This window comes from Saccopteryx leptura, chromosome 3, assembly GCF_036850995.1.
Source record: "Saccopteryx leptura isolate mSacLep1 chromosome 3, mSacLep1_pri_phased_curated, whole genome shotgun sequence".
NCBI lineage: Eukaryota > Metazoa > Chordata > Mammalia > Chiroptera > Emballonuridae > Saccopteryx > Saccopteryx leptura.
The window spans coordinates 28,828,867-28,852,272 of record NC_089505.1 but is presented as its reverse complement, the minus strand read 5'-3'; the positions used below and the strand labels follow the sequence as shown (position 1 = coordinate 28,852,272).

Here is a 23,406-nt window from a genome sequence, read left to right as displayed (position 1 = left end):
ATTTTTTAAAAATATAAAGCTAAATACATCATATATAATAAATATAATTTTAAATAAAATGCTATTTGACTTGATGATTTGGGTCAGTATTTAACAAGTGAACTATTTTAGAGTCTAAAATAACTTTCATTTTCTTATGGATAGATACCATGCACAAGAATTGTGCTAAATCTTGGATTGCTTGAGATTATGTAACTTCTTCCTAAGCTTCCTCTTTTTAAAAACAAGCAGAACACACTAATAAATTCAATTAAAAAAAAGCAGCAAAGAGTTAATAAATGTGTTAAAAACATTTTAAGTTTTCATTTGTTTGTATAGGTGCATTAGAATATCAAAAATTATGTTCTAACTACATTGCAAAAATCAATTTAATTTCATGTGCATTATTTGATAATTTCTAAAACACTTTGAACTTGTTCCTTTTCTATGTTAAGACAGCATGGATATTGCATGTTCTTAAGTTTATACATTTATTTTCTAATACAACTGACCTAAAAACAATATACACTCTAATAAATAAAATGAAAAGGTTGCCAAAAGAAAAACTAAAAGAGGAAAAAAATACCTTTCCAATTCTATTCCATATATAGATACTTATCAGTCTAGGAAAACTTAAGTTCCCATAAAGTCAAGTATGAACTAGTTGGGTGAGCGTGATAACAACCCATTTTATCTTTCTTTCTTTGTTTTAATCTAGTGCTTCTTAGTTTACAAAGTACTTTCACAGTCCCCATCTCATAGTATCTTCACAAGTAACTCTTAGATAGCAAAGGTATTAGAAGTAGCAGCACCATTTATTGGATAAGAAAACAGATCTTCAGGAAGCCAAGGGTCTTGTGCAAGGTCATCAAAAAACCAGAACAGAGCCTAAAACCCATGTGTTTGCACTCCTAAAACACTGCTCTTTCTACTTACGACTCCAGAATGAATCTCTCAGTTGAAAACCTATCGTCTAAAAACCATATGGGTAAACCTGACTGGCATAATCTAATGATGAAATCCTCTATCGATAACCAAAAAAAAAGTAGTACTTTAACTTGCATTTGTAGTGAAAATTTCAAGAGCCTAAAGAGCAAATTAGAAACTGCATGAAGACTGTTGTGAAACCTCGAATTCTGAGGAAATAACTGTGCTGCCTATTTCCTATATAACAGTTTCAATTATAAAGTCCTTAGGTATAATTCTCCTTTATGTGGAGATTTAGGGCAGGGGTGGGGGGTAGAAAGAGAGACCTGTTCCAGGATACATGCTTTAACTAAACACCAGGTTTAGACATTGGATGACCTGGCTTTCCCATAATCTGGCAGTGTTTTATTTGCTTGTAACAGTAAATGGCATTGTGTGGTTTAACAATTCTACCATTAGTAATAGTGTTCTATAAATTTAAACATGTGTTAGAGAAATTCATTAGTTCTTCTCAATAAGGTTCTTTAAATTAAGGCAAGTCTCAATTTTACACATTTTCTAATATAATTTTCCTGAGAAGAAATAGTAAAATCCATACTATGATCAAGAAATTAAGGTTCAGAACGTAACTCAATTGTTTAATTATTTAGCACTTATTACACCATTAACCAATTTGATCTGTATTAACGCAACAAAATCATTCACATTAAATTAAAACATTTTGTCCAAAGTTCCACATTAATACTACATATATATGCATATTTGTATTATATACTGATGCTTTTATGACACTGTGTGTAAGCTATCCTAGTTAAGCTCAGCAAAAACAGTGAGTGACACATGATACCCTAAACAAATCAAGAAATGAATAAAGTTTTTAATAAATGAAAAAAATGAATTGCGATTTTGAGTGACAGCTCCATTAGTACAACGCTGAATAATGAAATAATAATATCAGGATAGAACTTAAGGAAATATATGAAAAACAGCATAAATCCATATATCCTAAGAATGCCATACTGTTCCTGAAAAACATATCCAGTCTTTTTTTTTACTGAGACAGAGTGTCAGAGAGAGGGATAGATAGGGACGGACAGACAGACAGGAATGGAGAGAGATGTGAAGCATCAATCATCAGTTTTTCGTTGTGGCACCTTAGCTGTTCATTGATTGCTTTCTCATATGTGCCTTGACCGTGGGGATATAGAAGACCGAGTAACCCCTTGCTCAAGCCAGCGACCTTGGGTCCAAGCTGGTAAGTTTTTGCTCAAACCAGATGAGCCCATGCTCAAGCTGGTGACCTCGGGGTCTTGAACCTGGGTCCTCCACATCCCAGTCCGACGCTCTAGCCATTGCACCACCGCTTGGTCAGGCAAACATGTCCAGTCTTTATTTCCTTATTTCTTAGAATGACAGAACTGTGTAATTTTAGAGTTGAAAAATTCTGGGTTTTTCTTACATTAACATTAATTTTTTTCCTTCTTTTCATTTTAAGACATGCTCAAAACTACAACTTATTAAAACTATGTGCTTCAGTAAAAAACAAAAACATGGACTAAGAAATTAACTCATTTAACGAATACATTAAAAATCTGTATTTATTAAATGTTATTTACCTTATATTTAGTTAACATTCCCAAATAATATTAGGTACATTTTGTTTACTAAACTGACTTACAAAAAAAGTGAAGACTACCTTTCTATAATTACAATGTAAGGTCACAACTATTATGTTTACTTCAGCTGACATTTAAATTTCAGAAGAATAGTGCTTATGGAAAAATGTTATAATATAATAATGACATAATCTAGTTAATCCTCTTGGCCCTTACAAATATATTTCAGAGAGCTTTGGTAATATTAAGGATGATGATTATCACAGAGTTCATGATTCCTGGTTCAGTCTAAATATAAAGGGTATTCTAAATATTCTCTACTTATCAAGCAGTGGACTTACCATAGTAATCATAGTTATACAGAAGAATTGGCTCATTCTGTCCAAATGCACAAAATGCAACCATATCTTCAAATGGATGATAAGAAATGTCTCGAATGGGTGACTTGAATGGCAGGTTAGAATATACTGCTACTTGTTCTCCTAAATAAGACAAGACAGTCAAGAATTTTTCTTGTTATTTCTCATTAGAAGATTGTTCTACAACTTATCAAAAACATTTATAGGAAGTAATCATGAGGCTCACAATATTTACACAAAAACCTTAAATACTTACAAATATTTGTGTACTACTGCATTAAATAATTATCTTTATTTTTCATTCTGCTGACTCTCCTCTTTCTACTTCTCAATCCAAACTCTTCAATGAGGTTTGAAGACACAAAACAGAGTTTAGAAGTAGAGAGGTACCTAACTCTGAGATCTGACAGGACTGAGCAATGGCCACCTAACCGAGGACCCCAGAGGGAACCAGGGAGGAGCTGCAGAACTCTAAAGCTTAAGAAACTCTCTGGCTGGGCAAAGGTTGGTGGGAACTGATTTTTTTTCCAGAAGCTGTTTGAGGCACCATCTGCTTTAAAAATACATATGCTTACTAATGCCTACAAGGGGCCTACAGCAGAAGTCTAAGAAACCTATGAAAAGTCAAACTCAAAAAGCAAAAACTCTACATCCATTTATTGAAGGGGAAAAGAGACTTAACATTTTTGAATTGATGCTAAAGTATCAAAACTCAGAAAGGAAAAAAAATAACCAAAAACCTAAATGAACTCACTATGCCTAAAGAGAAGACCAAGAGAATAAACAACGGGTAATTAAATACTGTTCATAAAGAAAATATACAGTGAATTTTATAAAATTCTCTCAATTTATTGCTAAAATGGTTCATGTAGCTGTAGCTTTTTTGTTGACAAGCAAAAGTAAGGCACAAATGAACTGCCCCAATGTATAGTTTATTTTACTGGAAAGGAATTAAATTATAGTAATTCAGGTAAATTAATATGAGTTTCACACATCAAAAACTTTGATGGGAATGTTTCTAATGAAAATATATTGCAGATGTTTCACCACTTGTATAACTAGTTATATTTGAAATTTAGCTTGTAACGTTCGTATTTTACATTACAATCCTTATTTAATACTTCTCTAAGATCCATAATATGTCATTACAGACAAGGAAAGAATAAACCTTAAATTATAATCTGAAATTTGAAATCCATGAATATATCAAAATAATAATGAACAGAATTTAATATAAATTTAGACTGTAGCTGATTTCCATTATCAGCGTTCCGATTCTGAAAAACATAATCAAGGACATGCCATCAGAACTTCCTTGAAAATTATTTCATAAAGTGGTAGTTTTCACACTTCTTCAGAAACAAAAACAAAAAAATATTTTTTGAAGATGAAATATTTACCTGTTTCTGGGTTCCAGACATATACCAGCCCTTCCTCACTTCCAGCAAAGAGAAAAGTCCCACATGGTGTGAAAGTGCTATGAATCTTCTCCTGATAATTTGCTGCTCCTACAAATTTCTTTGCTGCTAATCTATAAACAAAAAGGTTTTTACAAATGTAAAACCTATGTGGTAAAAACTTTTAAATAGTTCATCTGCATTTAGCAACTAATTTTTGAAAATCTACCATGTGGGAAACAGTCCATGCTGGATGCAGAATACAGAAGAGAGAGCGCCAGGGCTCAGGGAGTTTATAACGAGTGGGGAAGAGAAAGAAGGCACCGGCGTGAAACAGAAAGTGGATACAGAAAGTGCCACAGAGAAGAAAAGAGAGGGTACTTTGCAGATCAGGGAATAAAAATCATTTCCAGCTCTGACGGGAGGCTACTATATGGAAGTAGCATTTTTCTTTTCTCATGTGATAAAGTTTTAGAATCACACTTACTCCTTGTAGAAATATTAGACAGGACATATTATTAAATATGATATACAGCCTTCTAGGCTTTTTGCTTATGAAAAATAGCTAACACTTTCAATGCTTGCTAAGTGCCAGTTATTCCTGGTTAAGAGAGAGGATATTACATACACTGCTCTGTTATCTGCTCTTTCCAGTTAACAAAAAAATCACAATAGCCCTCCATGTCAGAACACATAGACTATGCATTATCATTTAATTAGGCATATGTTATATTATTGTCAAATGTATCTTAAGAAATTTTCTTTTGCTCTTCAACACATGGTTTCCAGCTTTCCCTTACCATGAATGTGATTATTATGAACAATCTTGTACATATGGATATATATTTTGCACTGCTTTTATTTCTATTTAATGTATTGCAGTGAAGCTGGTTAATAACATTTGGTAAGTTTCAAGTACACAATTCTCTCACAGATCATCTGCATATTCCATTGTGTGCTCACCAGCCAAAGCCTAGTCACTATATATTTGACTTCTCCTTCATCCCCTACCCCCTTCCTTTCTGGTAATCATACTGTTGTCTATTTTTTTTTGCACTATTTCATATTATCTTAACATAAACTCTCAGACCTGAGGTTACCGAGGTAATATTTCTGCAGTCCTTGCCCCACGCTGCAATATTTTAGGTACTTTAAATGTATAAACTAGTTTATTCCCTCCGATCCCTTATGAGTGTATGTATTATTTCTCCCATTTATCTGAGTGCTGAGAAAACAGAGGCACGGGGAGGTAAATCAGCCAGTAAGGCATGGAAAAGGCTCTATTTCATCCTAAGTAGTTCACCTCCAGACACTAAGCATGATCTTAAGCTGAAAACTATATTGCTTAAAAAGAGAAAAACCAAACTCCTTAGGCCTGCCTGGTCTTCTGAAATCTGGCTCCATCCTCTAGATGTAAAAATTTCTCTCTTGGCATTCCTTATCAAAAACCATACACTCACACAGACTAACTGCCTCTGCCTAGAATACAACCTGTATCATCCCTCCTCTGACCTTCACCCCAGGCTTGCCATGTTAGCCAGCTTATTGAACACTCCTATCTTATAGAAATTCTATCCATTCAAGACTGAGCTCAAAGGCAGCCTCTCCACAGAGCCTTTAACAAAAAGATTACACTGCAGTCACCATCTTTGTTGCCATGAAAAATATCCTTATACTGTATTATATATTTATATTCATTAGAAATACATACTAAGTACTTGCTGTCTGCCAGGCATAGCATGGGTTCTATGTATAGAAAAAAAAAAAGAATAAGCAGCTTCATCTCTCAGTGTAACCGAATTAAATACTGCCTGTGTTCTTCTGGCAGCAGTATACCTGGCTTACACACTCCTGACGAGCTACTTCTGCTTATCAGTCGCCCACAGCACCAAGCCAGGGTCTTGAACAGTTCTACATAAATACTTAAGGGCTTAATGGTTGCCCTAAAGAGAGAACTGCAGAATAAACTAATATGGAGCACCCCATTTGCTTTTCTAAAAACAATAACGCAATCTAATAACAAGCTTCCTCTCATTTGTTTGACTGGAACTCAATAACAAAGCAAAAGCACACCAGACGCCCCTGCTGACTTGACTAGAACTCTACTTCTTCCTTTTCCATTAAGGGTATTTCCCTTCATTCGCCTTATTCAGATATAAAACAATGACAACAACAAAACAAGGATTCAAAGGCTCTCTCATTTAATAATGATATATATCATAATACTATGCTATACCTAGATCATAGAATTTAAAGACATTCCATGACAGAAGTTGTTTTTTAATTGTGAAAATAAAAAGCAATTGACTACATTTCAGCCTCAAAACTATTCACATTTTGGGCCACACAATTCTTTGTTGTTGGGACTGTCTTATCTATAGGGTGCTTAGTATTATATCTGGTCTCTATCTGCCAGATATAAAAGCAACATTAAAAAATGTCTCCAGACACTACCAGATGTCCCCTGAGGGACAAAATTGTCTAGGTGAGAACCACGGCTGCATTTTATAAATACAAATTCATTACTTATTCTATGAGTGCTTAACCTGTCAATAGTGAAATATACTTACATTCTGAGATCCATAATTCGCAAAGTACTGTCTTTGGTACGAATTAGCAAACGTTTTCCTTTGGGATGAACCTCCAGATAACTGATTGGAACCCCCTTAAAGTCACTCTCTTTAATTTCCTAAAATGATAAAAAAAACATAACTATATAATATTACCACTATAAAGTTTGGCTAATGTTAAGCCCTTTTTAGAGTAGGAAAGTAGAAAGATACTATTTTCGATTGTACTCACAGGATGCTTTTAAATTGTTTAAAAGGATCCTCAGTAGCTTCAGTTTAAGATCAAAAAGGAAGTTGATGAAATACATGTTTTGGTTCTTATCTAATATCACATTAATATGTGTCTTCGTAGTATATTCCCAAACAAGAAGCACTTCCCTCAAACGCATCCTCTAACATTGCATTTTTTGTTTATCACAGTGTAAGAAAGCTTCCATGTTTTTATAAAATCAAAGTGCAGAATTAACTTTCAAGTTCTATTTCAGTCTCAGATTATTTCTTCATACATTTCTACTTGTTAGGAAAAAGGTTTGTCTTCAGCAGGTAATTCTGAAATAATTTAATTTAGATGGTAATTTTCAGTGGTTTTTTTTTTCTATAGTTATTTAAGGCAGCTATAGAACATGCCTGATTAATTATATCAAGAAAGACATAAACACTGATGCAGTGTTTGCCTGAAGAAGTCTTGCATTAATTAGAATAATTCCCAAAGGTCCTTCTTGTTTGGATTACCAGGAGAAAGAAAAGAATTACAAATGTAAAACTGCTGGAAGTCCACAGAGTCAAACCTGCAGGCGGCATTACAAGTCCTCCTTCCCCCTCAAGGACCCCACATTACTTTCTGCCCCTTTCTCCTGGTGGGTGTCCTCTTCAGAGGCGGGCTGGCCTCAGCAGAGGTAGCTGCAAACTGCTACCGTCCTCATATCTGCATTGAGCCTCTGCTACTGCTCTTTGACACTAAGAGCTGCTGTACGCTATTTTTTAAAAGTCACAGAAAAAGTCAAACACTGACACCACAGATGGGGCTTTTACTGAGCGGAAGAACAACCATTTGTGTGTGTGTGTGGGGGGGGTGCGCTGTTGGAGGTCTCAGCAACTGGAGTAACACACTGATGCAAATGTGCAAAAAAAAATCATACCAAGACTATAGAACAAGTTAAGTTTTAGGTAATTTGAGAAAGGTGCTGGCAGACTTAGTGTTTGTTATATCTGTTCATAATTTCCTCCATATTTTTCTTAATCATATTCATGCTTACACTAGAAAAGCCCAGGTTCTATATCTAGGCAGCACATGGACACTTCATCTTAAGAGATAAATGAGTACAACTTAGCATTTCCCACAATGCTGGTGGAGAAGAACCAGTAAGAAACTGGTCTCCAGTCTGTCCTAAGGCATTAACTACAGAAAAAAAAAAATTCCAGCTCATTTCCTAACTTTTTATTTTTGACTGTCAGGTAACCACACAAGGCAGCAAATTTTCAAGGTAAATTGGCTTTTGGTTAATATACTGAGTAAAGAAATCCATGATTGTTAACACAAATAATAGGCTCTGCCTATTATTGTAGACCCAAATGATGGGAATTGGTGCCTTTGGGTCCCTTGCCAAACACACAGGTATATTGGTAATTAGCATTCTTTCCAAAGTGTGTGAATCCCTAACCATCACTCACTAATCTGATAGAGAGAATGACTAAAAATAAAATAGACTGTTTCTTAAACACATCTGATAAGACTCAACAGACTTAACTAATGGAAATTCTTTTACTCTTACAGCATTTTTTTTTCAAACAAGGACAATTGTTATACTCTATTATGAGGAGCAGTAAGTTGAAATATCAGTTACTACTTATAGATGGTAATGTAATATAACATATAGCTCACTTAAGCATAAATTTCAGGAATGGGTCACAGAATGCCACAGTGCAAATTATAGCTCAAGACTATTAAGGGAAAGCCTGGCCGAAACAAAGAAAACTCTAAGTTACTACATCATCAATTAGCCATCAGAAAGACAGGATCGTTAATCAATGACAACAGATTTTTCACGGACTGAGAAAAACTTAATTTTTTTGAAGAGAAAGAATATAATGTCCTGATATCTTAATTTAAGGGCAGGTGGTTCAGTGTTGTTTTCCATTTCTTTAATTAAATCCCCAGATGGGAAATGTGGTCTTCTACCTTGCTGATATCCCAGTGGCGCACCGAGTGCTCCAGGTCATCGGCTTTCACATAGGTATTCCAAACCACAATCATCCCCATGCAGTCTCCGGAGTACATGTGATAACCTATTTAAAAAATAAGATTACTCACTGATTAATGTTATATAACAGTAGAAAAAAATAATATGAAATTGAAAAGTGCGTTAAAATAAAACAGTTAAAGAATCCTAGGGCTGTTAAAGTATTTCAGTTTAAAGAGCCAAAACAAACAAACAAAAAGAAACAAATACAACTAACTCTCAAATCTCAATTATCTTTAAATAAATTCTTTACTCTTTTGAATTATTTTTGATGACTTATTTCCCTTTGGACTTCCCTGACTTTAATACAAAAGAAATGAACATTACCATGCGTACATACATGGCTCAAACCAAAACCAAACAAATTATGTGAACTATCCAGTATGTATCTCTATTGCTCACCTTTATCAACCTATGTAATTCGTTTTATATTCCTGGAAAAACACCTATCATCTAATATATACTGTTAGCATAATGCCTGAGACCCAGCAGGAACTCGATCAGGGAATAAATAAAATAATAAATAACAGGTGTTCCATTTTAATATTAATTCTTAAAGTCAACCCATCTTAAAGTTGAATGGGACCTCAGAGACCATCACGTTCAACTTCACACCCACTCAGAAATATTTTACGCACCATTACAAACAGATAGTCATTCAGAAACTGTGAATTTTATAGCTTATACACATGATAAACTGTTCTATGTATTAGGATGTTTTTTCTAACTCTAAATAAAAAAAATATCTGTCTTCTATAACTTTGGCCCTATCTTTATTCATGGGAGCAACACAGACTGATTTTTCTTTATTTATTTTTTATTAAAGATTTTATTTATTCATTTTAGAGAGGAGAGAGAGAGAGAGAGAGAGAGAGAGAGAGAGAAGAGGGGGGAGAACAGGAAGCATCAATTCCCATATGTGCCTTGACTGGGTGAGCCCAGGGTTTTGAACCAGCGACCTCGGCATACCAGGTCAATGATTTATTCACTGCGCCACCACAGGTCAGGCAGATTTCTCTTTTTCTTAATATGGATATCTTAGTTAAATAAGGAAGAAATTCTTCATCTCTTTTTTATAATCTGAGCTACTTCTATTATGACACGGTTCTCAGATACCTTTATATTGCTGGTTAACCTTTCCTGAATGTGTGTTCCAATATACCAACATCCTTAGAGTTAAACAAAGAACATTAGGAGTATAATTTTAATCTGGATCCCATAATAATTAATTATAGCTATAGCTTACACATTTAGTGTTTGAAATAATGTAAAAGGTGACTATTGGATACAAAACATTTCTTTATTCTTTCAGTTGATAAAAGTAATCTATATTTTATGTCTTTAAAATACCATCTGGCCCTGGTCAGTTGGCTCAGTGGTAGAGTGTTGGCCTGGCATGTGGATGTCCTGGGTTTGATTTTTGGTCAGGGCATACAGGAGAAGTGCCTACTTCTCCACCCCTTGCCTCTTGCTTCCCCCTCTCTCTCTCTCTTCCCCTCCTGCAGCCACTGCTCTACTGGAGTGGGTTGGCCCCAGGCACTGAGAATGGCTCTATGGCCTCTGCTTCAGGCGTTAAGAAGAGCTAGGTTGCTGAGCCATGGATCCATGCCCCAAATGGGCAGAGCCTAGTGGGCTTGCCAGGTGGATCTTGGTCAGGATAATGCAGACTCTGTCCCTCTGCCTCCCCTTCTCTCACTGAAGGAAAAAAAAAATCTATATTATTCATAGACTAAGATTAACTATTAAATAATTGAAAATTTCTCTTCTATTTGTTTCTCAGATTAAAAAAAAAACACGTTACATTTCAGATACATAATTTCAATATTCTTTTGGGATTTTCTCTTTATCTTCCTCATTTTTACCCTTTAACTTATAAGGCCCTTAAAGAAAAGGTACTAAGGAAATAAACATCAATCCAGTGATATACATTTACGGAATCTGGAACGTGACTGTTGGTTACAGCAAAGGTTAGTTAAAGCTAAATGTTTATGAACTTAATGACTTTAAAATCACAAACAGAACTCCTTTAGTGCCAGATCCATCCCAGCTCTATCATACAATCTTCAAAATACGCATAAATATCAATGGGCACAATCATTAATACATAAAATCCCTCTCAAACTTAAATATTCATCCCAGTGAGATAAAAAAAAATTTTTAAATTCTTCATACAACTAGCCTTAATCAGGAATATATTCTCTGACATACCTTCAATATCAAAACAGAGAGTGTTGATTAAATTGTTGTGAGCGTTAAGCTGTCGGATCAATAACGGAGGCTCCTCTTTCATAACCACTTTCCAGACTCGTATCACAGCATCGTAGCATCCTGTAACCACCAGCTCTTTCGCGGCTGGATGGAATTTAGCCGTGTAAACATAGCAAGAATGAGGCAAAACTTGCAAAGTATTTGTATTATTTATTTCATTTTTCCATAACCTGGAAAAGGACAAAAAGTTACATATTACTTCTGAAAGGCACAAGTTTATTTAAAAATGTCTCTAGGGACCAATATAGCCAACGGGACTTAAATAGGAAAGTGACAATGGTAAACTAAATTTAAATTTTGTAAGTAAAAATTAATGTGTTCATATATTTGATGATGGGAGTTCTTTAAATGTGACAAGCTATTTCCTTATAGTTTTTATCAAGCATAAAGGTTAATTTGTTTACTAATTATAATCTAGAGCAGTGGTAGTCAACCTGGTCCCTACTGCCCACTAGTGGGCGTTCCAGCTTTCATGATGGGTGGTAGCGGAGCAACCAAAGTATAAATAAAAAGGTACATTTAACTATAGTAAGTTATTTTATAAAGATTTATTCTGCCAAACTTAGCGAAAATCCAACATAAAGTACTTGGTAAGTAATTATTATTATATGCTTTAACTTGCTGTAACTCTGCTTTATAAATTTTATAAAGTAAAGTTACTTCCCTACTTTATAAATCACCATTACTGTGGAACTGGTGGGCAGTTAGAAAATTTACTACTAACAGAGATACAAAAGTGGGTAGTAGGTATAAAAAGGTTGACTACCCCTGATCTATACTATCAAATGAAAAACTATAATATTTATACTTGTATTTGGATATACTTTTTAAAAATCTACCCACTGTTGACAATGATTAAACAAACACAACAAATAGTCTGTAAAATATTGCTTTAGTACAATATACATAAGAATAAAATATAGGGAGAAACTTTAATGATTTCTCATTTAGGTTGTGTAAATTGCTTTTGCAAAGTACTTAATAGTGGGGGGTTAGATAATAGGATACTCTACTAACTTTATATTAGTAACTTCAAACCCTACATAATAAACAGGAACATATCAAAGACTTTAAAGCTATAACAAAAGCACTATATGAAGACGAGTAAAATAACGTTAAAATAATTATTATATTTTGATGGAAAATAGCCAATCTGATATTAAGCACTCACTTTGTATTTAACACTCTCAGGATCTCTCACTCTAAATAACGGACAATAAAAGATTAGTATTATTGTCACGGCTACAGTCTTGACAAAAGAGTAAACTCTAAGGGTTAAACTGTCATGTTAGATATTCTGCACTTCTAGTCACTCGGTAAAAACAGGCAAATCTAACAACAGGAAAGTACTAGATGAGTGTAGAAAAACAGATTTTTAAAAGCTTCAGTTATTAGAATTTGAAGAATACATTAATATTTTAATATGGGGACTGATAATTCATCCTTTTAATTACTGCCTTAGAACTAAAGAGAATTAAGTCCTTTACAAAATTATCAATAAAACAGAGAAAAGACAGTCAGTACTGAAGAATAATATTCAATGAGTTTTCTCAGCAGCTGCTGAAAATACAGGCTATGATCTTTAATTACTAAGAATCCAAACTAATAATGAAGGAAGTGAAAGAACATGTTTTCAACTAAAACTAAAGCATGTGTGTCAGAGCATAAACATTTTAACCATAGTAATACTTTCAAATGAACATATGTTACATGAAATATAGTATTTATTAAAAGAACAGAATCACTAATTTGGAGGGGCTATTTTAAGAAGATTGTAAAAGGTAAGCACTTCTTTGGCTTGCTAATAAGTCAGCAGCATTATTTGAAATACAGGCACAAATGAAGCCATTATATTTTAAAAATAGCTCAATATAATTAACATGGACACCAATATTTTAAAATAAAAAATAAAGGTTTTTATGTAAAACAAAACCGGCATCAATGATGGCTTCAGTCACCCAATCAATGCTAGAATTCAAGATTAAAACAAATGTATTAATGGGTTTTGAGAAAATCAGGCTCATCAGAGACAGAACAGAAGAATACACAATTTGAAAAGAACAGATGTCTGCACAAAAATAAGTTACTAGAATTGGAACATAAAAACATATCAAAGTTAAGACAATGTGTGTGAAGCAGTGTGGGCCTATTTGGGAACCACTACACATGGAAAATCTTTCTGATTATATGACCAGTCGTTGATTTGAGAAAAATATATATTATGCTGGATATAACTAAAAAAATGAGACTTAGGCTAAAACCTTATGGCATAGAGCTGCCCAGTAAGTAGGAAACAGTTACTGAGGAAACACTGATGATAACATGTGACAGGGACCCTGAGGAAGACAAAAGGAGAAGACATGGGCAGAAGCCCATATTTCTGCCACTTCTGAGCATTACCAACTCTAATTCTCTTTCTTTTTGACATTAGCCTATTCATTGTAAGTATTCCTTAGCTCTTTTAAAAACTTGATAAGCTACTACTGCCTTTTTGGTTCTAGCCAGTGTTTCTTTCTTTATTCACTAACTCCTTCGCAACAGTATTTTTCTGATATAAAGAGTTCTAAATTAGTATCCATTTCAAAGCTACATAAAGAAAAAAGCATACTTAAATACAATATATTACAGGTTGTATGGGGAAATCCAAGATGGCTTCAAGAAATGGCAAAATCTGAGCTGGGTTTTAAATGATGGCTATGAGCAAACAATGGCTCACAAAAGGCACTTAAATGTTTAAGTAAATGAGAAGGAAAGTCACTTAATGATAGGAAGAATAGGTTAGGTAGCAGGGCAAGGAGGTGCCAGAGATGATGGTAATGGTATTTGAAAAGACTGTGTGCATGAGGCAGAGGGACATGGGAAGACCACGAGAGCAGAGAGCAAGGCCAGTGAGGGACCGCTTGTCACACCATGTTAAGAAACTGGAACATATTCCAAAGGGCAGTGATAATCAAAATATTTTAAATCAAGGCATTATGAAAGCCTTTTGGAAGGGGCTACAGATGCTGGAGGCTAGAGACAGAACACTGGGGAAGTTTAGCAGCATCAGGTTCAGCAAGAGAGAACAAGGGCTTGAATTAAGGCAACAGCAATGAGGATAAAAAGGATGATAGAATGGTAAGCCATTTAGGAGAGAATTCACAGACTTTAGTATTCCTAGATGTAGAATAAATAGTGGAAAGGAAAGAAAGATGAGTGCTAGTTCCTGATTCCCAGCATGGGAGACAGAGTGGTAAGGACGTCATTAAAAATATACAGTGGAAGAGGACTAAAGGAGGAAAACAAAGTGTGGTGATTTTGGTAAGATTGATTTTGGACTTGATGAGCTACTGGACAATCCAGACAGAAGTGTGTAACAGACAGTTAAACTCAGAAAAAAGTGGGAGCTAGAAGTCATTAGCATATAAGTGAGATTCAAAGCCAGAGAAAATGAGAGAGACCAGGATAAGTATACCAAATCAAGGAAGACAATCAAGTAAAGAATCTTGAAGATAGGCCCTGGCCAGTTGGCTCAGTGGTACAGCATTGGCCTGGCATGTGGAAGTCCCAGGTTCAATTCCTGGTAGGGCACAGAAGAGAAGCACCCATCTGCTTCTCCTCTCTTACCCCTTTCCTTCCTCTCTGTCTTTCTCTTCCCCTCCTGCAGCCAAGCTCCATTGGAACAGAGTTGGCCCGGGTGCTGAGAACGGCTCCAGGGCCTTTGCCTCAGGCCGTAGAATGGCTCTGGTTGAAACAGAATGAGCCCCAGATGGGCAGAGCATCGCCCCCTGGTGGGCATGCCGGGTGGATCCACGTCGGGTGCATGCGGGAGTCTGTCTGACTGCCTCCCGCTTCTAACTTCGAAAAAATACAAAAAAAAAAAAAAAAAAGAATCTTGAAGATAAAATCTATAGAGAATAGGCAGAAAAAATGAACTAAAGAAAGAGAATGAGAATTGATCAAAGTCCTCAAAAGAAAACAAAAGAGGTTGCCAATAAAAACCATAAATTGAAATTATGTCAAGACTGGTCAATAATTAACTACTGCAGTACGGCACACAGGGTGAGAACTAAAACTTGCCAACGAATCTGAAAATTAGCAAGTAACTGCTGACCTTTTGAAAAATGTCTATATAGCATGGTGGGAGCGAAGGCCACACTAATTGGGCTGAAGTAAAGGCAATTGCATGTGGGATGCTTTTGATGATGTTGAAAGAAAAATAACGTAGTTGGAAGGCAGAAAATTATTATTTTTATTTGTTTTTTATTGATTTTTAGAGAGAGCGCGGGGAGAGAGAGGTGGGGGAGAGAAGCTGGAAGCATCAACTTGTAGTATTGCTTCCTGCATGTGCCTTGATCGGGCAAGCCAGGATTTCGAACTGGTAACCTCAGCGTTCCAGGTCCCCCGCACCACAGGTTAGGCAGAAAGAATTAAGAAAAAGATTTTTAAACATGAGGAGGTTTGAGCATACAGTTGACCCTTCAACAACATGAGTCTGAACTACGATGGTCCACTTATACACATGTTTGTAAACTGTATTTTGAAACTGTGTTTTCAATCCACGGTTGGAAACCATGCATGCTGTATTTCTAAGATGAGAGGACAAAATCAACAGAGACAAAGATACTAAAGATTCAAGAGGTGCAGGAAATACAAGTTAACAGAACTGAAGATTAAAGGCACAGATCAAAGATTAGCTTTAAAGGCGTCTGTACCCATACATCTTTGTTAAGAGAGATGGACAGAGATAAAGATAGGTAAATTTACAGACATCAGATGGGAAACCAGAGGGAAATACAGGAAGTTCATGTCCGGCTAAACTGCACTGAATTGAAGGAAGTCACCTAATGACAGTGGGGAGACTATGCTTTAGTCTAGACAACTTGGATCTGCTACCAGAGGGACGGGAAAAGATAGCTGAACAAAGAGGGGTAAAGGACTGCTCAGCAGAGATGAGAACTCAGGTGATTTTCAGGTTGACAAATCCATAGTCAGGTCTCAGCAAGGTGATATATTTTTCTCTAGCATAACCCCGCATCCGACAGAATGGCAATGCCGTTCTTGAGGGTATTGTTAAAGGAGACTAATAGTAGATTCCCAGCTGAGCTAGATAGGTAAATCAATTATCACCAGTTGTTATTCTATTTCACTGAAATATAAACAGTAATGATAACTTAATCAATTACACATTATACATTAAAAAGGAAGCTGAGAAGAAGAATAGAAAAAAGGATCACGACACTAGAAGTGTCTGTAAAAAAAAGTGTTTTAAAAGAACAGGAAGCATACATGAGTGAAATCAGAGTGGATCTTGAACTGTTCTGAATGTCACTTTCCTAGTCTGTAGAGAGAATAAATATCATTTGTTGGAATCAAATTTAAAGGACATATATGAAAGCATCTCAAACAACTGACTATAGTATTTTTAGAATACATCCATGATAGATCAGGCAGTTACAAAAGTGAAACTTTAAAAAGTAGCTTTAAAAATATTTTATTGTGACACATTAAATTGAAAGAGGTTAAGTTATTTTAAGACTGACATTAGAAAAAATGCTAATTTAGTATGTGACAATCTATAAAGCTCCTAAGACATAAGGTGCATATTCATTTACTTACCCTACACTGTACACTGAGCACCACTGTGTCCTGGTCTCTGTACCCAGCTAAGAGTGAAGAGGGAATCCCTGCCACCAAGAACTTATATTCTAGGGGAAATCTCACCTGTTTACTAACCTCATCTCCAAATGTCAATCAAACGGTACATAATGATCATTAAAAGACAGGAAGGACTAGAAATATTACATATTACATAAATAAAATATATTTACAAACATGTCTTCAAGAAAAAGTTTTCAGTGCTACTTATTTCATCAGTCTGTCCGTCTGATGCATATTTATGACAGTGTCTTGATAAGTAAAATATAACTGAAGCATGAGTAGTTTTAACATAGCTTTATAGCCTCCTCGCTTTCTTTTATGGCAAACAGCAAGCACAATAAAGATTTCTCAAATATACTCACCTGGCAGTTCCATCAGATGAAGCAGTAAGGATAAAGCGATCATCTTGTGACCAGCAAAGATCATAAATGATATTGAGGTGGCCACATAATTCTCTCATGAAACGTCCAGAAGGAATTTCGTATACTAATAAAAAATATTCAAAAATTAGTATACTTCTAGAGAGAGGATCCTTAATACAGTAACATACAAATTCATAATGCAGAATTTGTACATACAGTAAGCAGTGTCTCTAAGATTATCTATCACCAGATTCTAATAAAAAATTTCAAAATCTACTTACAAATAGTTTTTTTTTACTTTAGACACAATTTACACACATAATACTTTCTAATATGCTATAATTAACAATTATTCTCATCTTTTCAAAGCAATTTTCCTAATACTTTTTCAGTCAGTTAATGAAATAATAAATAACATTTAAACTACAATTCACTTCGAAGATTCTACCATTTGGGCTTTCATTAAAAAGATATTATTTTACCTGAATAGTTCAATTCCAACCAAAATGTTATTTAATTAACAAGAAATGTAAACTATGCTATTGTCAGAAAAAAATTTTAATACTAAAATTATAGGTGTAGTAAGGGACTGAACAGAAACCCGATCTGATACACAGTGTAGTATTGCTGTTAATGTATACAATAAAATCATAGAACACAGTGATTTTCAACCTTTTTCATCTCATGGCACATATAAACTAATTATTAAAAGTCTGCAGCACACCAAAAAAATTTTCTTTTGCCAATCTGACAAGAAAGAAAATGGTATAATTTTGATACATTAACACCGACGGCTTTTGTTGGATTGGCTGTCATTTTTTAATTTAACAATCTAAGAAAAAAGAGGTCCGTGCCCCTGACTAACTGGTCAGGTAGTGCATGTTTAATAATTCTTGCAGCACACACTGGTGGGCCGCTTGCGGGACACCAGTTGAAAATAGCTCATCTCAGATAATGACTTCACAGAACAGTGTTTCCAAGTCTCTACTTCCACCTAGTGGTCAAACCAAATGCCTTTAAAATACTAAGTAATACAGAAGTATATGTATTTCTGGCACGGCAAAATAAGGGACCTTGAGAATCTGCTCCCTCATAAAAGTATATAATAAGAACACTGGAAAAAATGGCAAAATTAACTTTTCCAGAGCTCTGGAAATTAAACAAAGGCCTGCAACATTCTGAGGAGGATTTATTCAAGAGAAAAGCTAAATCTCAGTAAGATCGTTGAGCTTTATCGTAGTTTAACTTGCCTTGTTCCCTGCCATCCCCATCTCCCAGGCTCCAAAGTATCTTTTTTCTTTTCTTTTTTTTTTTTTACAGGGAGAGAGTCAGAGAGAGAGATAGATAGGGACAGACAGACAGGAACGGAGAGAAATGAGAAGCATCAATCATCAGTTTTTCGTTGTGACACCTTAGTTGTTCATTGATTGCTTTCTCATATGTGCCTTGACTGCGGGCCTTCAGCAGATCGAGTGAGTAACCCCTTGCTCGAGCCAGCAACCTTGGGTCCAAGCTGGTTAGCTTTTTGCTCAAGCCAGATGAGCCTGTGCTCAAGCTGGTGACCTTGGGGTCTCGAACCCGAGTCCTCTGCATCCCAGTCCGATGCTCTATCCACTGCACCACCGCCTGGTCAGGCCACAGTATCCTTAAACAATAATAGCTTTGCAACTGTAATGAAAACCAGCAGCCTAGCAGTCACCAGATGGGGCAGAAGAGGTCTGAAGCTCTCGGAAAGGCTCTATTCTCAGGACTTGGCTTTATTTGACCTCACTCTCAGCATGCTCTGTGCGAAGTCTCCCTAACCTCAGGTGCCAGTCAAAATAACTCAGTGGCATGGCTGTCAGCGGCAGTAATCCCACTGGGGGCTAAGAAGAGGCGATTTGAGAGTGGGTTTTTGGCCTCTCTGATGACTTCTCTATCATTATGAGAAATCTTAATTCAGGTCCTCCAGAGCCAATCATTACTGTCCAATGCATAACAAACTGGAAGGCTTTTATAATTCCAATAATCAACGTGATCGACCAACTACATTGAACTGGAATTCTTCCTGAGATTTATTATCCTTCATGGTTCTAAATTTCTTTATTTAATATGAAAAATGCTTACAAAAATCATCCTGCATGTCTTAAAAACAATTGCCCACTCTTAAGTCTATTTCTGAAAACATATTGTATAGAAAAGTGTAAAATTCTACTTCTGAAAATGTATTGTATAGAAAAGTACAAATTAATAAAAAGAACTGATTCCCTACCAGGGCACACAGGAGAGGCGCCCATCTGCTTCTCCACCCCTCCCCGTCCTTCCTCTCTGTCTCTCTCTTCCCCTCCCGCAGTCAAGGCTCCATTGGAGCAAAGTTGGCCCGGGTGCTGAGGATGGCTCCATGGCCTCTGCCTCAGGCGCTAGAATGGCTCTGGTCGCAACAGAGCGATGCCCCAGATGGGCAGAGCATCGCCCCCTGGTGGGCATGCCGGGTGGATCCCGGTCGGGCACATGCAGGAGTCTGACTGCCTCCCTGTTTCCAACTTCAGAAAAATACACACACACACAAGAAAAGAACTGTTACTTTACTTGAAGAAATTGATTTAATTGAGAATTGAGTAGTGTTGGGGTATGATTCAAATGAAAATTTCAAAGAACTTTATAAACCAAAGAATCTCGCCTGACCTGTGGTGGCACAGTGGATAAAACGTCGACCTGGAATGCTAAGTTTTCTGGTTCAAAACCCTAGGCTTGCCTGGTCAAGGCACATATGGGAGTTGATGCTTCCAGCTCCTCCCCCTGTTCTACCTCTTTCTTTCTCTCTCTCTCTAATAAAAATGAATAAATAAAATCTAAAAAATAAAATAAAAATAAACCAAAGAATCTCTTCCATAGAGACTTCAATCAGATGAAAACACTGGTAGTCAAGCTGGTCCCTACTGCCCACTAGTGGGCGTTCCAGCTTTCATGGTGGGTGGTAGCAGAGCAACCAAAGTATAAATAAAAAGATAGATTTAACTGTAGTAAGTTGTTTCATAAAGATTTATTCTGCCAAACAGCGAAAATCCGACATAAAGTACTTGGTAAGTAATTATTATTATATGCTTTAACTTGCTTTATAAATTTTATAAAGTAAAGTTACTTCCCTACTTTATAAATCACCATTACTGTGGAACCGGTGGGCGGTTAGAAAATGTTATTACTAACAGAGATACCAAAGTGGGCGGTAGGTATAAAAAGGTCGACTACCCCTGGATTAAACAAACAGGATTATTACTCACGGATAATTGGATAGCCACTGCGGCTGGCGCAGGCCGCTGCTAATATCCTTCCATTGTGAGAGAAAGACAGACAAAAACAGCCTCCTTCTCCGGCATTCAGTGAGAAGAGGAGCTTGTTTGGGACATGGCAAGCCTAAAAACCATAAATTCAAAACAGATTAAGAAACATTTATAAATGCTAGTTGTTAATTTCAATTACTGGAGGTATTTTTTTAAGTCCCTCTACAATGAGAAGAGCAAGCAGAATTATGGACAACCATTGTAATTTATTTTACTTTCTAAAGAGAAAAATCAGATCTCCATAAAATTAAGTGAATTTATACTCCATACCTAACTAGTACTGAACTCACTTAAAATACGAGTAGAAAATGTCAATATCTGACACTCTAAAGCTGTTACTACCAAACAGCTATAGCCATAAAAAAGTATGTCACACACTTAATTCCATGACAGCAATTAATATGTGATTCTTTTCTGAGCAATAAACTTGTCCTGAGACCATGAATGTACTTCAGCGCCTAGCTTAAGACCAGGATGTATAAATTTCATTCTCTCTCTTTTTCTCTTTTAAAATAACCATTATTTGTGGCTACCTTCCAAAATGTGCTTTCAAAGTAATCAATCACTTCCTATTGGCTTTTGATTCACTAATTTCATTACCAAATGAAACCCAAAATTTCCTGTGTTACTATCTACTGTAGAAAATACTACTTATTTGTTCTAATTCTGCCTCTTCCAAACTTCAGTGTGCCTTTGTTCCTGTGTTTCTTATTCCAAAAGTTCAATTAAACACATATTGGGTCCTAACTATATGCCAAGAACATGGTACTTTATTACACGTCTTCGTATACTGATCACAGTAACCCTATGACCGGTCATTATTACTATATATAGCTTATGAGGAATATTAAGAGGGTCATGCCTAGCTTAATGAGCCTAGTCTAAGACTATTAGTTCAAGGGCCTGCACTCTAGATAGGTACCAGTTTTTTCATAAGTAGCATCAAAATTTAGTAGCATTATTAGGAGGCAGCATTTTGAGTAGCACTTGGAAGGTGAAAATTTTAGTAGACATTTATTAGGTGGCAGTAATGTACCAGAGATCATGCTACTCATTTTCCTCCTCCATTCTCCATCCAGATGACTTTGAAAAGGAAGAGAAAGTTAAAAAAGAGGAAGAAACTAAAGGAAAAGTCAGGAGGTTTGACAATCCTTTGCTGCTGCTCCTAGAGGAGATGTAGATGAGGAAACCTCTGCTCAGTCACTTAAGCCAGTGTTTTCCAGCCACTGGTTCATGGACAGGTCCGCCAGAAATTTTCAGCTAGTCCATGAGTTAACCAACGTGATTTTGTATGAAGATTACAGACCCAGTGATCTTAGTCGACTTCGCTCATGCTCAGGGCAATTTCTGCCTTAGCGGTCCCCAAAATAATTCTTCTATTTTCACTAGTGCCTCCAAGTTTAAAATAGTTAAAAACCACTGACTTAAGCTAAAGTCACTGAAGCCACTATGATTTCCTTTGTATTCTTAGGATCTGACATTGTACTTGGAATAGCCAATGAAAGTTTAATATCAATAAAGGGCTTCAATATCACTGACTTCCTTCTTCTTTACTACCTCACCAGACACTCTTCTGTTTTTGTCTTCATCTCTTATTTTTCAACCTTGCCACCATCCCAAGGTTAGACTTTTTTTTTTACCTCACATCATGACTGCAACTGCCCTCTGAGAGGTTTCTCTCATTCTGACGTGTCCTATCTCACGATCTCCCCCGTGCCACTGCCAGCATTAATTTGTCCGACAGTGGGATTGAGACCAGGCTTCTCTCCTAGCCTACACCTTCCACTAGTTTCTCCCATCCCTTACAACCCAGTATTAAGCTATCATCCTATCATCCAAGGCACTCCATAATGTGGGTCTGCCTTGCCTGTACAATCTTCTTTTATACAGACCCTGGTTTCCAGCCAGCCAGCTTTTTGAGAGGCTAATGAATACAGCAGGTTCTTCCCCATTTATTTATAAATCTGCCCCCATATAACACCTTTCCCTTCTTCACCCATCCCTAACCTGGCCACCCTTTAAAGTCTATCTCAAACTCCACCTACCAGTTGAATGAACCCCTTTCTCTACAACTCCAGTTCACCTTCTTCAAACATCCAATTCTCAAAATGTTTTAGTTTAAAGATACTTTAGTCTTAAAAAATTTTTAGGTTCCCCCCAAAACTTTTGTATATGTGGATATATCCATGGCTATTTATATTACAAAGTAAAATTGATAAATTAAAAATGTGTTGACTCATTTAAAAAAAAACAGTAGCAAACCCATGAAATGATAACATAATGTCCTTTTATGAATAATAACCGTACAAAATAAAATTGTTCTCTACTTCTGAAAATCTCTTTAATATCTGATATGAGATTTCATAATCACATATCATTTAACCTCTCGAAAACTCCAGTGTGTATTTGTGAGAAAAAGAAACTCTATACAGTAATAATAAAATCATTAGAATCGTTACGGTTCAATTATGAAGACAGGTTGAGTTTACCGTTACCCCTCAGTTCCCAAATCACACTTTGAGAACTGCTCACCTATACAATTATTTTTATACCTATATTTCCTCAAGAGTTCTCTGCAGCATTCCTAACAGTGAAGAACACTGGCACTGTTTTCTGTTTCCCCAACAGATGTGAAAGGTCCCTAAAAGCACAGTGGAAATGCTATTCCTCCCATATTATGACATGTAAAGTATTTTAAAGGACATGAAGATGAATCTGTAAAACTGGC

The 23,406-nt window shown here is 36.0% G+C and overlaps 1 protein-coding gene across 1 annotated transcript in view; it reads right to left on the bottom strand.

Annotated features, from left to right (window-relative positions):
* The window catches only part of AHI1 (Abelson helper integration site 1), a 155,806-nt gene that overhangs the window by 106,870 nt on the left and 25,530 nt on the right, over positions 1-23,406 (bottom strand). Inside the window, exons 9-15 of the mRNA XM_066373173.1 lie at positions 20,619-20,751; positions 17,359-17,482; positions 11,297-11,526; positions 9,028-9,134; positions 6,849-6,967; positions 4,282-4,412; positions 2,864-3,004 (exon numbers count right to left, since the gene is read on the bottom strand). Of these exons, the coding sequence (XP_066229270.1) occupies positions 2,864-3,004; positions 4,282-4,412; positions 6,849-6,967; positions 9,028-9,134; positions 11,297-11,526; positions 17,359-17,482; positions 20,619-20,751 (985 nt within the window). The remainder of the gene's footprint in view (positions 1-2,863; positions 3,005-4,281; positions 4,413-6,848; positions 6,968-9,027; positions 9,135-11,296; positions 11,527-17,358; positions 17,483-20,618; positions 20,752-23,406) is intronic.